General features: G+C 44.0%; 1 protein-coding gene across 2 annotated transcripts; it reads left to right on the forward strand.

Annotated features, from left to right (window-relative positions):
- Window positions 1–1,894: 1,894 nt before the first annotated feature.
- Window positions 1,895–14,088, forward strand: afg3l2 (AFG3-like AAA ATPase 2). Of its 2 annotated transcripts, none has more exons than XM_042497682.1 (17): window positions 1,895–2,136; window positions 3,081–3,180; window positions 4,012–4,083; window positions 4,299–4,402; window positions 4,501–4,653; window positions 5,053–5,127; window positions 5,362–5,486; window positions 5,571–5,844; window positions 6,096–6,233; window positions 6,778–6,931; window positions 7,181–7,288; window positions 9,908–10,033; window positions 10,118–10,228; window positions 10,451–10,566; window positions 11,000–11,200; window positions 11,593–11,787; window positions 12,588–14,088. In XM_042497682.1, exons 1-17 carry the CDS (start codon window positions 2,053–2,055, stop codon window positions 12,825–12,827), a joined length of 2,376 nt encoding a protein of 791 aa, XP_042353616.1. In that variant the 5' UTR covers window positions 1,895–2,052; the 3' UTR covers window positions 12,828–14,088. The 2 variants fall into 2 exon arrangements, with proteins under 2 accessions (XP_042353616.1, XP_042353617.1); XM_042497683.1 differs by having other exon boundaries at window positions 5,365–5,486.
- Window positions 14,089–18,153: the final 4,065 nt, after the last annotated feature.

Here is an 18,153-nt window from a genome sequence, read left to right on the forward strand (position 1 = left end):
CGAGGAAAAGTTACATCCCGATTGATATCGTTATCATTTTATCGCCCAGCCCTAACTCCTCACCTGTTCTTCTCCTCCTGCTCACCTGTTCTTCTCCTCCTCCTCCTCACCTGTCCTCCTGCTCACCTGTTCTTCTCCTCCTCCTCACCTGTCCTCCTGCTCACCTGTTCTTCTCCTTCTCCTCCTCACCTGTCCTCCTGCTCACCTGTTCTTCTCCTCCTGCTCACCTGTTCTTCTCCTTCTCCTCCTCCTCCTCCTCACCTGTCCTCCTGTTCACCTGTTCTTCTCCTCCTCCTCCTCCTCACCTGTCCTCCTGCTCACCTGTCCTCCTCCTCCTCATCTGTCCTCCTGCTCACCTGTCCTCCTCCTCCCACATGCTAACATTAGCATCTAGTTAGCTGGTAACCCCCCCCCCCCCAATCACAAAACGTCACTGCCTGTCTCGAATAACCGTCATGACGTCATGCCATATGTGACGTAGCTGTGAGTTTTTTTCCGGCCGTCTGTCAGAAAAAACAGTTGACAGCTGTTAGCATTCCGGTTAACTGTCTGTTAGCATTCCGGCTGACTGTCAGTTGGCAGCCCGACTGACAGCGGTCCGTTAGCGGACTGACACCTGACAGAAGCCGTGAAGCTAACCCGGTAACGGAGCTAACGATCGAGCGGAGGCTCCAGGCTGTAAAGTGAATGAAAACAGGCTAACAGTGAGCTAAGCTAAACTAGCCGAGCTTCCACCAGCTGATCTGTTAGCCTGTTAGCATGTTAGCTTCAGAGTGTCCTTCTCCCAGCCCGGCAGAACCCGGCAGGAACCCGGTAAGAATCCGGTAAGAACCGGGACGAGTTAGTATTTACCTCATAGCTCAGAGACACCGGCAGCTCCGCTCAAACACCTGAGGCCGCAGACAGCGCGGGTTCACCGGGGAAACAGTCAGCGGTCAGCCGCCTCATTCCTCCACACAGCCCGGCATGCAACTGTGAGAGAGCCGGGGAGAGCCGGGGAGAGGCGGCGGCCACAGCGCCCCCACCGGGCCGCTGCCCACCGCTGCATTTGATTATTACCATATTTATTATGTGTTTATTATCATATTTATTGTATGTTTGTTATCATATTTATTATTTATTATCTTTATCATGTGAAACATGTGTGTATTTTTTATGTCTTTATTTATTTGTTTATTACAATTATTGTATCTAGTGTATGTTTATTTGTTATAAATATTGTATTTATCATATTAAATTTTAAATTTACTGTAATTTTTTATTATGATCTGTTACAGACATCTTTTATTTATTCTACACTGAACAAAAACTTAAACTCAACATTTTTGTTGGCTCTCATGATTCTCAGTGAAAGATCTGAAACTTTTTAATGTGCTCAGTAGATACATTTCTCTTAATCTGTGTGTCAGTGACAGCTCTCCTCTTCCAAGATAATCCCTCACCTGACAGGTGTGTCTGATCAATCATCATCATCATCATCCTCACTACACAGGTGTGTCTGATTGATCATAATTATCATCATCATCATTACTACTTTTAAAGGGAAAAACAATTTGCATCAATCATTTAAAGAATATCTATTTAATTCAATAAAAGATTTAAAGGAAAAAAAAAAAGAAAAATTGAAATGTTAAAAGAAAAACAAATCACAGAAAAGATTTTAAAAACTCATCAAATTGTTTTAATGACCATAGAAAAAAAAGAATAAAAATAGAGCCAGAATTTTTTCCAGCGTTAAGGATGCAAAAAGGCGTGCTTTCTTTGAGAATCAGTAGTAAAATTGTGCCAATAAAAGTTGTTTGTCTCTCCCAAAACAAAATACAAAACGTAAATCCCTTCCCCAGCTCTGATAAATAACGATCAGTCCCTAACGCCATGCTCCTGCAGGGGGCAGCGCTGCGTCCAAACCGCACACAGACTGCAGAAGAAGAAGGCCTGCGGAAACATGGCGGCGCAGAGTGATTACGGAACAGAAATCCTGAACTTGAGTCGTGATTAAATTCGGTCCCGTCGCTTTCTGCCGCCCGGTGTCGGCCCGAGCCCGGTGAGAGGATGGCCCACCGCTACCTGCGGCTGTCGGCCGGCTGCAGGAGCACTCTCCGGCTGCTGCTGTCCTCCAGCGCTCCGGCCCGGCTGGTAGGTAAACACATGCTAACATGCTAACCGGGACACCGAGCAAAACAAGCCCGGAGATCGAGCACCGAGCCCGGTGACCGGGAGAGCCACGGCCCGGTGTGACTGTGTAAGAGGCTGATAAGAACATAATAAGCACAGAGACAGCGGACACGACATCAACAACTAATGACAAATAACATAGGGACTGTTCGTTATTTATTAGGGGGGTGATCTTTTTATTTTGGCTCCAGGGGAGGGACATACAGCCCCAAACGGCTCCATTTTTAATTCATTTTACTGCAGATTTTTAAAGAATCATCCAAACACAAATTATGTTGATGATTTTATTTTCTTAAAAGATTTTTGATGTTTTTTTTCCCCCTGTAAAATGTTTTGGGTATTTTTTTGGCAATTTTTCTTTAATCCTTCAAAACGTTTTTTTTTTTTAATTTAAAAAAAATATATATATATATCTTCACCTTTTTTTCTTTTAAATTTCAAGTGAAACCAAGAGAGCATCTGTCCATTTTAGCATAGAAACAGAAAATAAATAAAACACGTGGATGCAGGAACTGTTTTTCTTAAAGCTATGCAGAGCAAAAAAAGGGTTTTTTACCTCTGTCAAGTTTTTGTTAATTTGTAATGAAACATGCCATTCATCCCTGTCCAGGGCATGTTTTTGTTTAAAACTTTGATGTGATTTTTTTGTATCAAAAGTTTGGGCAAAATTGCTTTTTAGTGATTTTTTTTCTTCTGTCAAAATACTTGGCAAGTTTATCTCTCTTTTCTTATTTTAATATTTTTTTGGCTACATTGTTATTTCGCATTTTTTGGTAGTTTTTTCCCCCCGAATGTTTAAAGAAAGCCCTCAGATGCCGTCCAGGTGCTGCAGCAGGAGGTGAACACTTTAAACTGACTCAGGAAACCAGGTTTACTCTCTGCGCTGTCCACTTCCTGTGTGTCAGGTGACGTGCTCGACCACGGTGGAACAGGTGGAGAGGAGGCGGAGCCTGCTGAGCGACCTGCTGGGAGTGTACAGGAGACTCAGCTCCAGACCGCCTAAAGGTACATGACTGCGTGTGCGTGTGCATGTGCGTGCGCGTGCGTGTCACGGCGGTCGGAGCAGATCGATCACTCTCTAGTCTGCGTATGAATCTCCTGCGGCTCCGCTGCGTTGCGGATCGACTCCGTCTCAGGTCCGGCAGTCCGGAGGTTTGCTGATCAGATAGCAGGCTCCTGTTTTCGGATCGCTCTGCATAAATTCAGCCGAATTTAACACAGAGCGGACAGAATATCAGACAGCGATACAACATTAAAACATCCGGTTACTTTTCAGAATAAAACACTCCGTGTTTACGTCTGATCGTATTTCACTTAACTACACCATCAAAATGTCAAAATGAGCGGAACCGGGCCTGTATTAAGGTCCACGGAGGTCGTTACGGGCAACACGGACGAAGAGAAGGTCATTATGGAAAACCACAAAATTATTAAGACAGCACACATCCGTTTAGGACAAGCACAGAAAGAAAAAGGGATTCTGGGTGAGGACGTCCTCAGGTGTCCGTGAGACCTTCAGGTGTTTTGGCCACACTGAGCTGCAGAGGTGTGCTGCGTCACGTCATTCATGATTACAACGGCGTCATTTTTCAGGGGTCCTACAGGCATGGAAAACCTGGAAAAGTCATTGAAATGTATTTGAATCCCAATTTTAATCCAATGTGATCCACAGAGTGGATTTTCTGCAACTCTGCAATGATCCAGCAGAAGAATTCAGCTTTTTGAGGAGGGAACCAGGACGACGTTAGCTTCAGATAAACATCATCCTAAACAAACAACAACAACAACAACATCAACAACCTGTTCACTGGCGCCATGTTTGTTTTTCTGCTGCAGGATTTGAGAAATATTTTCCAGAAAGTCAGAAAACTCCAAAAAACTCTGAAACTCAAGAGGAAGCAACCAAAGGTAAAAAACTACTGACATCTACTAACATCTACTGTCATCTACTAACATCTACTAACATCTACTGTCATCTACTAACATCTACTGTCTACTGACATCTACTGACACCCACTAACATCTACTGTTGTCTCCTGTTATCTACTAACATCTACTGACGTCTACTGTTACCTACTGTTATCTACTGACATCTACTGTCATCTATTGACATCTACTGACAGGAGGAGGAGGAGGAGGAGGACGAGGAGCAGGGGGAGGAGGCGGGGGAGGTGGAAAACGAGGAGGTCGTAGGGAGGACTCACACTGGTACAACCGACTGCAGAAGGTCAGTGTGTGTGTGTGTGTGTGCGCGTGTGTGTGTGTGTGTGTGTGTGTGTGTGTGTGTGTCTGACCTCAGACTGTGTGTGTGTGTGTGTGTTACAGGGGGACTTTCCGTGGGATGACAGAGAGTTTCGTCTGTACTTCCTGAGCGGCGTGGCGTTCTGGACCACTGTCACGTATTACGTCTTCTTCAGGGACGGAGGTCGAGAAGTCACCTGGAAAGACTTTGTCAACAACTACCTGTCCAAAGGCGTGGTGAGGACACCTGGAGCACTACTCCACCCAGTGTCTCCACCAGTTTTCTGCTGTCTTGTTAACCTTTTAAAATATTTCCTGTTAATCCGAGTTTATGTGAAATCTTAATCTGAATTTTAAATCCTCTGAATCTGATTAATCTGTAAACCTGCTTCATCTAGTCCGACACATCAGTCCGCTTTGGTTTTATCATGAATATAAACTTTGCTTGTTATGTTAATCTGACTGTTAAAATCTGCCGTTAATAATCAGAACAGAATAATCTGGGTTAATCTGTGCATGTTAATCTGAGTTTACATCAAACTTTGGACTGTCTTCCTTGTGTTAATATTCAGACTGAGTTTGAGCTGCAGGTGCGTCTGTCGGCTGCTCGTATCACAGCAGGTGTTTGTTCTTCAGGTGGATCGGTTAGAGGTCGTCAACAAGCGGTATGTGAGAGTGGTCTTCTCTCCAGGGAAGACGCCGGTGGACGGGGTGAGTATCTTGTGCTGCTCTTCACATTCAGCAAACATTCAACAAAACAGCAGGTTTTTACTCCCATGTTTCACAGATTAAAGATGTGAGACTTTTAATGCTCTCTGCAGATAAATTTCTGTTTTACAATCTTTATAAGTCCAAGAGAATCCATCCACCTCACAGGTGTCTGATTTAAGACATCATCACCACACAGGATGCTGGAGCTTCAGTCTGCGTCTTTGTGTCTCTCAGCAGTACATCTGGTTTAACATTGGCAGCGTGGACACGTTCGAGAGGAATCTGGAGACGGCTCAGTATGAGCTCGGCATCGAGGGAGAGAACAGACTGCCGGTGGTTTATTCCACCGAGAGCGACGGGTGAGGAACTACGTCATGACCGCCACACGGTGCAGCTTTATGCAGCTGTAGGTCTCTGCTCTATTGTCAGTCCTTCTTCCTCAGAACGTTCCTGCTGAGCATGCTCCCCACCGTGCTTATCATTGGCTTCCTGCTCTTCATGCTGCGGCGGGGCCCGGCGGGGGCAGGGCGCCCCGGTCGGGGGATGGGCGGGCTGTTCAGCGTCAGCGAGACCACCGCAAAGATCCTAAAAGACGAAATTGACGTAAAATTTAAAGATGTGGCGGGCTGCGAGGAAGCCAAGCTGGAAATCATGGAATTTGTCAACTTCCTCAAGAACCCCAAACAGTACCAGGACCTGGGCGCCAAAATCCCCAAGGTGAGGGTAGAACAACACCCATACGGTGAGGGCGTACCAAGATCCCCAGGGTCAGGGTGTACTGAGATTGAGGGCGTACCAAGATCTCCAAAGTGAAGGCATAGAAAGATCACAAGGTGAGGGCGTACCAAGATCCATAAGGTGAGGGCGTACCAAGGTCCATAAGGTGAGGGCGTACCAAGGTCCATAAGGTGAGGGCGTACCAAGATCTCCAGTCCGATGGTGGTTGACGGTTGCTGTTTCTGTTTCAGGGAGCCATCCTAACAGGTCCTCCTGGAACAGGAAAAACTCTTCTGGCCAAAGCGACGGCGGGTGAGGCCAACGTACCGTTCATCACTGTCAACGGCTCCGAATTCCTGGAGATGTTTGTGGGCGTCGGCCCCGCCAGGGTGAGAAACACACACACAAACACACACAAACTGGAAGCCATTTCCAGGGATTCTTGTCTGTGGAGGCTTTCATTTAAAATTTCAAAAATGTTTTTAAGAAAAAAATATTGTAATTCAATTTTTTTTAAATTTTCACTGACAAAAACAAATTGACTAAATTTTTCTTGAAAAATCGTCTGTGAAAAGGTAGAGTTGGTAGAGCGTGCACCCCATTTTCAGAGGCTCGGAGTCCGTGTTGCAGCGGCCCTGAGTTCAAATCTGAGCGGCGGCCCCTTGCTGCACGTCATCCCCACTTTCTCATCCCGTTTCCTGTCATTTCTCCAGCTTTCATATCTAAAAAAGGCCACAAAAGCTGAAAAACATCATCTGTAAAATGCAGACGAAGTACAGTCGTTTAAAGTTGTATGCCCCCTTCAAAATTATGGAAAAGTCTTTAAGAAGTCCTGGAGGTTTATTGGTAGAAACGTGTATGAGCCCTGACTGTAAATAGAGTAGCTTGACCTTTGACCTCAGTGAACTCACAGTGATGTTTCTGCGTGTGCAGGTCAGAGATCTGTTCGTCATGGCGAGGAAGAACGCTCCCTGCATCCTCTTCATTGACGAGATTGACGCCGTGGGACGCAAACGAGGACGAGGGAACTTCGGAGGACAGAGCGAGCAGGAGAACACGCTCAACCAGCTGCTAGTGGAGATGGACGGTGAGGAATACCGCCGTGCTGTGCTCACGTCTTAAAGGGACAGTTCACCCAAAATCTCACACACACACACACACACACACACACACACATACACACATACACACACACATTTGCTCTCAGGTGTAGAGACGTCCGCTCACTCACCATCATTGTATTCTTCAGACGCTCCCATCATCAGTGACATCGTCGTGAATGTTGGTTGATGGGATTTTCGGAGGTAGAACCTGACAGAGGATTCTGTGCTTTCAGGATTCAACACGGCGACCAACGTGGTGGTTCTGGCAGGAACCAACCGGCCCGACATCCTGGACCCCGCTCTGATGAGACCCGGACGCTTCGACAGGCAGATTTACATTGGTGAGGAACCGCTTCCTGTTTGAACAGCAGAAGAAGAGAGCCTTTATCAGTACCGGATCTGTTCCGCTCGCCTGATCCGTTCCACGCATGCGCAAGCAGTTCACCATCTTGGACCAGCCTCACTTTTACAAACAGGTGCGTCAGTACGTGATCCGTGCCTCCAAACCACAAATATTTACGTGGAGAGAAATCGTGCTTGACAACCGTGCGTGCTAAGAGAGCTTGTCTCAAGAAAAAAATGAACACGAAAAAGCAAAATGTGCAGAGAATATAACTGATTATTGATGACAACAACTTGTGATTAAAAAGATGTTTGTAAGTGAGGAGTATTACAACAATTATTTAACAATAAGAATTAAGAATAAGTATGATTACTATATATACACATACATATATAGTTATTATTATGTTGATTATATACATTGACAGTACATCAGCAACTGCTTGGCTAATTTTGACATTTTATGGGTGCTTTTGGAGGTTATTGAGGATACTGAATCCATTTCTGATATTTTCAAAATTTATGTTTTACAGCAGAAGTTCTGCATATTCTAACTGTTGGGCTGATTTTGATAAATTTTTATTCAATTTAGACATTTTAGATAACACAATGAACTGCCTGCTTCACTGAACTGAAATAACTAAATAACTCCAAATCAGTTATAAATTGTTATATATTTACAAACACGTGTAGAGAACATACTCTATATTTCGGTCTTCCTCCGCCTCTGTGCTGTGTCCCCAGTCGGGGTCTGCATCCTGCGTCTCCTCAACTCACAAGTTCGATTTTTCTTTTTCAAATCTTTATTTACACTAAAGGACATAACAATAATATTTCATACAAAATGTACAAAAGGGTAGAACGACGTTCGAACAAGTCAGGGCTCTGATGTCCACAGTTCTTCCTCCGTCTCCGCTGAAGTCACACGTGTAGATCAGATCTGACAACTATGAAACATGAAATAACACCTGTTTGTCCAAGTGAGGCTGCCGTAGGGAGCTGTCCAAGATGGCGGACTGGTTGCGCGTGAGGGGAACGGATCGTGGACTGACGAGTCTTCCTGGCTCAAACAGGAAGTTCACCTCTAAAGAACGTCTGTTCTGCCTGGTTGTCTCCGTGTTCTCAGGAGAACAGAGTGAGTTCAGGTCAGTGACGACAGGAAACGAGATTGTTGAGCGATCAGACGGATTTCTGACTGAAGGAAAAAATTATCGACACAGACCATTTCAAACGATTCAGTGACAGTCAGGAGAACCTGGAAAAGTCATTAATTAGCAATTTCCAGCCCTGGAAAGTTTTTTGAGAACTAACGAACTACACCATGAAAGTTTTGGAAAAAGATTTTTTTTCTCACAAACTGCAGTAAGAGGTGATGTGTTTGAGGACCTCCGGGACGTTTCTGTCCGTGTTTGTGCGATTTTAAAGAAAACGTCTCCGCGGGTTTGGAGGGCAGCTGCCTAAAAACAAAACTGTGTATTTAAAAAACACTTTTAAAGACCAAAAAAAAGAAAAGAAACAAAAGATTTTTAAAGGACAAAATGTCACCTTTTTTTCTTCAGAATTCACAAAAAAAAGAAAAAAAAATCCAAACTTTTAAAAAAAAGTTGAGGCAAAGACACATTTTTTTTTCTAAATCAGCAGTAAATAAACATATAGCTACACCCCCTCCTCTAAAACCATAATATAGACCACCAGCCCCCCAGTGATTACAAATGATTTTACATGTCTCCCTCTTTCTGTACCCCATCTCATAAATAACAAACAGTCCCTAAATAGTATTTAAATATCCAGTTCTAATCCTGTTCTGGAGTCCATCCATCCATCCATCCATCCATCCATTTATTTTCTTGGGGGCAGCAGCCTAAGCAGGGAAGCCCAGACTTCCCTCTCCCCGGCCACTTCGTCCAGCTCTTCCCGGGGGATCCCGAGGCGTTCCCAGGCCAGCTGGGAGACATGGTCTCTCCAGCGTGTCCTGGGTCTTCCCCGGGGCCTCCTTCCGGTGGGACGTGCCCTGAAAACCTCACCAGGGAGGCGTCCTGGAGGCATCCTAATTAGATGCCCGAGCCACCTCATCCGGCTCCTCTCAACGCGGAGGAGCAGCGGCTCTCCTCCGAGCTCCTCCCGGATGACCGAACTTCTCACCCTGTCTCTAAGAGAGAGCCCAGCCGCCCTACGGAGGAAGCTCATTTCGGCCGCTTATACCCGCGATCTTGTTCTTTCGGTCACTACCCAAAGCTCGTGACTGTAGGTGAGGGTAGGAACGAAGATCGACTGGTAAATCGAGAGCTTTGCCTTTCGGCTCAGCTCCCTCTTCACCACGACAGATTGGTGCAGAGTCCGCAATACTGCAGACGCTGCACCAATCCACCTGTCGATCTCCCGCTCCATCCTTCCCTCACTTGTGAACAAGACCCCAAGGTACTTAAACTCCTCCACTTAGGAGAGGGTCTCGTCCCCGATCCGGAGGGGGCACTGCACCCTTTTTCGGCTGAGAACCATGGCCTCGGATTAGGAGGTGCTGATTCTCTGAAGTCATTATTTTTTAAATAATATATATTTAAAAAGCTGTTCTATAGAGATGGTAAATGGTAAATGGACTGTACTTGTACTCTCTGCAGGTCCCCCAGACATCAAAGGTCGAGCGTCCATCTTTAAAGTCCACCTGCGTCCTCTCAAGCTGGACGGCGAGCTGGACAAAGATGCTCTGGCCAAAAAGATGGCGGCGCTGACACCCGGGTTCTCAGGTAAACACACCTGCGAGGCGTTCTCTGTGTTAGACTGCAGGAACCTCGGCCACCTGACTTGTGTCACTGCTCTGTGTCTCACAGGCGCAGACATCGCCAATGTGTGCAATGAGGCGGCTCTGATCGCCGCACGCCACCTCTCTGACGCCATCAATCAGAAGCACTTTGAGCAGGCCATCGAGAGGGTGATAGGAGGTGAGGCGTGATGTCACTGACAGCAAGACGTGTGACTGGCTGCTTCGTGTTTCTACGCTCTGATCGCCTGTCTGACCCGCTCTGTGTCGCTCGGACTGCCTGTCCGATCTGCTCTGTGTCGCTCGGACTGCCTGTCCGATCTGCTCTGTGTCGCTCGGACTGCTAGTCTGATCTGCTCTGTGTCGCTCTGACAGCCTGTCCGATCTGCTCTGTGTCGCTCAGGTCTGGAGAAGAAGACTCAGGTGCTGCAGCCGGAGGAGAAGAAGACAGTAGCGTACCATGAGGCCGGTCACGCCGTCGCCGGATGGTTCTTGGAGCACGCCGACCCTCTACTGAAGGTCAGGTCCCGTCTGAACATGTGGCGGGTTTCACTGTGTCGTCTCCATAGCATCGCCTCCGCTCTGAGCTCAGCTGACAGAGAGAAAACATAAACATACTCCCATGATGCTTTGGCAAGATGACATCACCCTCATTCAGCACACCCACAGCGTGTTGTTGTTGTTGTTGTTGTTGTTGACGTTGTTGCTTTTGAGGTTGTGGTTGTTGTTGTTGTTGTTGACGTTGTTGCTTTTGATTGGGCAAGATGACAACACGCTCATTCAGCACACCCACAGCGTGTTGTTGTTGTTGTTGTTGTTGTTGACGTTGTTGCTTTTGAGGTTGTGGTTGTTGTTGTTGACGTTGTTGCTTTTGAGGTTGTTGTTGTTGTTGTTGACGTTGTTGCTTTTGAGGTTGTGGTTGTGGTTGTTGTTGACGTTGTCCCCTGTGCAGGTGTCCATCATCCCGCGGGGGAAGGGTCTGGGTTACGCTCAGTACCTGCCCAAAGAGCAGTACCTGTACACCCGTGAGCAGCTGATGGACCGCATGTGCATGACGCTGGGGGGGCGTGTCTCAGAGGAGATCTTCTTCGGACGCATCACCACCGGAGCCCAGGACGACCTCCGCAAGGTCACCCAGAGCGCCTACGCCCAGGTCAGAGGTCACACAAGGTCACACAGGCCAGAGGTCACGCAGTTCACTTTTTTCTTTAAAATGTTTTGGTAGTATTATGATTTTTTACTTTCTTTAAAATTCTTGATGTTTTTTTCCCTTTTAGATTTTTGGTAAATTTGAATGAAAACATACCATCTAAATTTTTTTTTTTAAAATCCCCAAATGACACCATCTGTCACAGTCAGAAACTGTAAAAATAAATATTCTTTATTGGATTTTTAAATCTGACAGAAAAAACGAATCATCATGTTTGTAGACAGCGGCATGTAGGTCCGGACCGTCAGCAGACAGAACGTCGCTCCACGTCGTGGTCTCGTTCCTCAGAGTTGGCTAAGAACAGACTGTGTCGTTGTGGTTTTGTTCCGCTGCAGATCGTTCAGTTCGGGATGAATGCGAAGGTGGGTCAGGTGTCCTTCGACCTGCCACGGCAGGGCGAGATGGTTCTGGAGAAACCGTACAGCGAAGCCACGGCCCGCCTCATCGACACTGAGGTGCGGAGCCTCATCACCGAGGCGCACCAGAGAACCCACCGCCTGCTGAGCGACAAGAAGGCCGAGGTGGAGAAGGTACCATCATACACAGCACCTGGAAGAACCTCTGCAGGGAACTGTGACCCCCGAGTTCTGCAACATTGCTGCACTGAAAAGACAGCAAGTGTTCCACTGCAGGGTTCCAGGTCATTCAGAGAGAACACACGCAGTTCAACGATGTTCTCCATCTAATGATCTCCAATCTGGGTCTAAAAATGTCCCCTCACAGAGAGGCCTCTAACGGCCTCACTAGGGGCTGGTTCAAGGCGAGCCCGAGCCAGCCCCAACTATCCCAGGATTCCTACGGTCATTAAAAACCTGGAGGAGTCATGGAATTTGCAAATAGTAATTTCCAGGTATTTGTGGTGAATTTTAAGGCATTGAAAGCGTTGGAAGACAAATTTTATTATCATTAATTTAAAGAAAAAAAGCAATATATTTAAAAAATATATTTAAACCTTAAAACATTTAGGAAGGAAAGGAAAAAAAAGAAAATTAAAAAAAATAAATACATTTTTCCATAGCCAAATCTAAATCTTAACCCTTAAATTAAAAAGAAATCTTTAAAAAATGCTAGAAACTTTTAAAGAAAAGCGAAATCAACACATTTTATGTAATTTATTTCTTTATAAATAAAACATCTAAAAATCACCCCAAATTTAAAAATTAGTTTGAGAAAATATGTTACTCATAGAGCCCGGTCTCTCGAGTTCTTGAATGTTTCTGTGTGGGTAACTCTTAAAGCGTTCCAGATCAGGGTTCTGGGTCATCTACAAACACAGGTTCTCCATGCAGAGTTCTCACTGGGTTCTTTGTGTTCCCGTGTGTTCCTGCAGGTGGCGCTGCGGCTGCTGGAGAAGGAGGTTCTGGATAAGAGCGACATGGTAGAACTGCTGGGAAAACGTCCGTTCGCAGAAAAGTCGACATACGAGGAGTTTGTGGAGGGAACCGGCAGCGTGGACGAGGACACGACGCTGCCAGAGGGCCTGAAGGACTGGAACCAGGAGAGGAGGGACAAGGACGAGAGCCCGGACGAGCAGGTGGCCCGCCAGATCTCCGGAGGAATGCCTTTCTAGAACCTTCTCATGCAGGCAGAAAACCCAGAAACTGACCCGGCCTCCTCACCTGTGTCCAAAGCATCGTCCGTCTGAAAGTCGAGAACCTCCTTTGCACCCGACATTCTTTAGCTTTTTGTTGGATCCCCTGCCCAGCCCACAACTCATCTAGAACTTATCTAGAACTTACCCAAAGTTCTGCACTCTCCGTTCTGCTTGTAAAACTTTTCCTCACAGTTGGAGAACCTTCACTCAGCTCTGACCTGATGGAACTGATGCAAGGGAACCTTGCACAGAAATGTTCTAGATCTGAAACAGCTGCTGTCGAACCCTCAAGAGCCTTCACTCCAGTATCGGGTTCTGGAACAGTCGACCACAGACTGCAGAACCCCTCTGTTAGGAGGAAGGGTACTAAAACCTCCTGAGCCCCCTGTTCCTCAAAAACTAGTACCAGACTCATAAAACCACATTCTTCATAAACTAGACCAAGATTAATAGAACCATGTTCTTCATAAATTAGAACCAAACTCATAGAAACCTGTTCCTCATAATCTAGAACCCGACTCATAGAACCCTGTCACCAAGGTCTTGAACTTTCAGATCTCCTGACGTTAGAACCCTTGTTCTGGAGCAGGGTTCTCAGTCAGTCATAGAGCACACACACTTCTACATGTTCTACAGTAACAGCAAACCTCATCCTGTTAACTAGAACCTCCCCTGACTGATAGAACCCACATTGACTTTGTCAGTAACTTTCACTCCAAAACAGAGAACGTTTCATTTCTGTGGTTCTGAAATTAACTGCAACCGCAACACATGACTTCACAAACTTAAAGAACCCTGCCACTGAGATCTAGACTCTTCACATAACTATAGAACCATTCTCTGCTCTAGAACCCCCTGAAAGGTTCCACGTCGGGAAACGCTGGGTGGGTTTGCGTAGAACCCTGTCAGTTTCAGGCTCTAGAGCCGGACTGCAGCAGTGGGTTCCTCGTCTCTGTTCTCCTCAGAACCCGCAGCTCTCAGCAGAACCGCCTGCTGACGTCGTAACTCACAGTCTGCCTGCGTCATTAATCTGAATGTTCTGCGCAGAGAACGTCTGCTTCTCCATCATCATCACCACCGTCACCATGGTAACAGCTGCAGCCTGTGCTGATCAGGTGTTGATTAGTTATTGATCAGCTGAGTGTCTCCTGGACTCATCAATATGATCTGTGATGGTAATTAGAATAATAATGATAATGTGTGTTCAGTTTCATGATTAAAACATTTAAGTCATCAATAAATGTGTCATCTATCAATCAATCAATCAAAGCTTTATTTAAACAGTTTAACCAACAAATGACAATAAATCTGTGAATCAGAAGAAAAAGTGAATCATTCAGTCGATTTTAGTTGCAACAAATAAAGAAAAAAAGAAGCCCCCATAAAAAACACTTTAGTATAAAGGATTTATTTCCATGTATTTATTTTCATTCATTCATCTTATTTTTTCAGTTTATTTTCATTTGTTTTCGATATTTTATTTTCACTAGTGAATCAGCACATTTAAATGATCAGTGACTTTTACAGAAGCAGAAACATTCATGTTTGTTGGTGCAGCATGACCGACCTCCCCCTGTGGAGGACCTACTTTTTTGATCCGGGCTTCAGGAGGAGTGCGCAGTGTGAAACAAACACCTACATGTGGGGAGTCGTCTACCTCCGCAGCGTGGATCCTCTGATCTGGTACGACAGGGACATCCGGCTCCGTGAGATCCAGAGGATTTAGGAGGTTTTTACCTCACACGCTCACCGAAAACAGTTTGACTTCACACCTGAACTGATCCAAGGAACTTTTCTCTGGTGTCATATAACCCTTTGAAACCTGGATCCGCATCACTTTTCTTGTGCTGCGGCCGGACACCTTTCTGGAGAAATTTGAGCTTCAGTGTGATTTTGGGTTTATTTTACCACTGATGTTTCCTCTAAAAGAATTTGGCAAACTCTTTAAGCCATTTTTAGCACTTATTTTCCTTTACATTCAAAGGACTTGGCTTATATATCTGAACTGATCCAAGGAACTTTTCTCTGGTGTCATATAACCCTTTGAAACCTGGATCCGCATCACTTTTCTTGTGCTGCGGCCGGACACCTTTCTGGAGAAATTTGAGCTTCAGTGTGATTTTGGGTTTATTTTACCACTGATGTTTCCTCTAAAAGAATTTGGCAAACTCTTTAAGCCATTTTTAGCACTTATTTTCCTTTACATTCAAAGGGAATCAGAGACAAAATCAGAGACAGGCAGAGAGACAGAGACAGAGGAGCTGCTGCTGGATGGCGGTGAGGAAACACACCTGGACATACGCTAAGCTAATGCTAACTGACGAGAAGCAGCTGATGATAACAAAGAAACAAAAGTCGATTCTTATCAGATCAATAACACGAGCTGCAGTCAGATCGATCCATGTAGAAATCTTATTTATAGCTTATTGATGATTATCATGTGAATGTCTCCTATAAAAAAATGAAAATGTGAGTGAAGTTTGGTGTGAATGTTTCCTTTAAAATGACTGGAAATATGACTGAAGATTGGTGTGAATGTGTCCTGTAAAATGTTTGGTGTGAACGTTTCCTGTAAAATGTTTGGTGTGAACGTTTCTCTGTAAAATGACTGACAATATGACTGAAGATTGGTGTGAATGTTTCCTGTAAAATGTTTGGTGTGAATGTTTCCTGTAAAATGTTTGGTGTGAATGTGTCCTGTAAAATGTTTGGTGTGAATGTTTCCTGTAAAATGTTTGGTGTGAATGTTTTCTGTAAAATGACTGACAATATGACTGGAGATTGGTGTGAATGTGTCCTGTAAAATGTTTGGTGTGAATGTTTCCTGTGAAATGTTTGGTGTGAATGTGTCCTGTAAAATGTTTGGTGTGAATGTGTCCTGTAAAATGTTTGGTGTGAATGTTTCCCGTAAAATGTTTCCTGTAAAATGTTTCCTGTAAAATGTTTGGTGTGAATGTTTCCTGTAAAATTACTGGCAATATGACTGAAGATTGGTGTGAATGTTTCCTGTAAAATGTTTGGTGTGAATGGTTCCTGTAAAATGTTTGGTGTGAATGTGTCCTGTAAAATGACTGACAATATGACTGGAGATTGGTGTGAATGTGTCCTGTAAAATGTTTGGTGTGAATGTTTCCTGTGAAATGTTTGGTGTGAATGTGTCCTGTAAAATGTTTGGTGTGAATGTGTCCTGTAAAATGTTTGGTGTGAATGTTTCCCGTAAAATGTTTCCTGTAAAATGTTTCCTGTAAAATGTTTGGTGTGAATGTTTCCTGTAAAATTACTGGCAATATGACTGAAGATTGGTGTGAATGTTTCCTGTAAAATGTTTGGTGTGAATGGTTCCTGTAAAATGTTTGGTGTGAATGTGTCCTGTAAAATGACTGACAATATGACTGGAGATTGGTGTGAATGTGTCCTGTAAAATGTTTGGTGTGAATGTTTCCTGTGAAATGTTTGGTGTGAATGTGTCCTGTAAAATGTTTGGTGTGAATGTGTCCTGTAAAATGTTTGGTGTGAATGTTTCCCGTAAAATGTTTCCTGTAAAATGTTTCCTGTAAAATGTTTGGTGTGAATGTTTCCTGTAAAATTACTGGCAATATGACTGAAGATTGGTGTGAATGTTTCCTGTAAAATGTTTGGTGTGAATGGTTCCTGTAAAATGTTTGGTGTGAATGTTTCCTGTAAAATGTTTGGTGTGAATGTTTCCTGTAAAATGACTGACAATATGACTGATGATTGGTGTGAATGTGTCCTGTAAAATGTTTGGTGTGAATTTTTCCTGTAAAATGACTGACAATATGACTGAAGATTGGTGTGAATGTGTCCTGTAAAGTGTTTGGTGTGAATGTTTCCTGTAAAATGTTTGGTGTGAATGTTTCCTGTAAAATTATTGACAATATGACTGAAGATTGGTGTGAATGTGTCCTGTAAAATGTTTGGTGTGAATGTTTCCTGTGAAATGTTTGGTGTGAATGTGTCCTGTAAAATGTTTGGTGTGAATGTTTCCTGTGAAATGTTTGGTGTGAATGTTTCCTGTAATATGTTTGGTGTGAATGTGTCCTGTAAAATGTTTGGTGTGAATTTTTCCTGTAAAATGACTGACAATATGACTGAAGATTGGTGTGAATGTGTCCTGTAAAGTGTTTGGTGTGAATGTTTCCTGTAAAATGTTTGGTGTGAATGTTTCCTGTAAAATTATTGACAATATGACTGAAGATTGGTGTGAATGTGTCCTGTAAAATGTTTGGTGTGAATGTTTCCTGTGAAATGTTTGGTGTGAATGTGTCCTGTAAAATGTTTGGTGTGAATGTTTCCTGTGAAATGTTTGGTGTGAATGTTTCCTGTAATATGTTTGGTGTGAATGTGTCCTGTAAAATGTTTGGTGTGAATGTTTCCTGTAAAATGTTTGGTGTGAACGTTTCTTGTAAAATGACTGACAATATGACTGAAGATTGGTGTGAATGTTTCCTGTAAAATGTTTGGTGTGAATGTTTCCTGTAAAATGTTTGGTGTGAATGTGTCCTGTAAAGTGTTTGGTGTGAATGTTTCCTGTAAAATGTTTGGTGTGAATGTTTCCTGTAAAATGACTGACAATATGACTGAAGATTGGTGTGAATGTGTCCTGTAAAATGTTTGGTGTGAATGTTTCCTGTGAAATGTTTGGTGTGAATGTGTCCTGTAAAATGTTTGGTGTGAATGTTTCCTGTGAAATGTTTGGTGCGAATGTTTCCTGTAAAATGTTTGGTGTGAATGTGTCCTGTAAAATGACTGACAATATGACTGGAGATTGGTGTGAATGTGTCCTGTAAAATGTTTGGTGTGAATGTTTCCTGTGAAATGTTTGGTGTGAATGTGTCCTGTAAAATGTTTGGTGTGAATGTGTCCTGTAAAATGTTTGGTGTGAATGTTTCCCGTAAAATGTTTCCTGTAAAATGTTTCCTGTAAAATGTTTGGTGTGAATGTTTCCTGTAAAATTACTGGCAATATGACTGAAGATTGGTGTGACTGTTTCCTGTAAAATGTTTGGTGTGAATGGTTCCTGTAAAATGTTTGGTGTGAATGTTTCCTGTAAAATGTTTGGTGTGAATGTTTCCTGTAAAATGACTGACAATATGACTGATGATTGGTGTGAATGTGTCCTGTAAAATGTTTGGTGTGAATTTTTCCTGTAAAATGACTGACAATATGACTGAAGATTGGTGTGAATGTGTCCTGTAAAGTGTTTGGTGTGAATGTTTCCGGTAAAATGTTTGGTGTGAATGTTTCCTGTAAAATTATTGACAATATGACTGAAGATTGGTGT

This window comes from Plectropomus leopardus, chromosome 12 (genome assembly GCF_008729295.1).
Source record: "Plectropomus leopardus isolate mb chromosome 12, YSFRI_Pleo_2.0, whole genome shotgun sequence".
Lineage (NCBI taxonomy): Eukaryota > Metazoa > Chordata > Actinopteri > Perciformes > Serranidae > Plectropomus > Plectropomus leopardus.

Excerpts from the sequence above, each read along its gene's own strand:
- afg3l2 (XM_042497682.1), top strand. The coding sequence starts at position 2,053 with ATGGCCCACCGCTACCTGCGGCTGTCGGCCGGCTGCAGGAGCACTCTC. Across the intron at positions 5,128-5,361 it reads GGAAGACGCCGGTGGACGGG|CAGTACATCTGGTTTAACAT; the intron begins GTGAGTATCTTG and ends TGTGTCTCTCAG. Across the intron at positions 11,788-12,587 it reads AGAAGGCCGAGGTGGAGAAG|GTGGCGCTGCGGCTGCTGGA; the intron begins GTACCATCATAC and ends GTGTTCCTGCAG.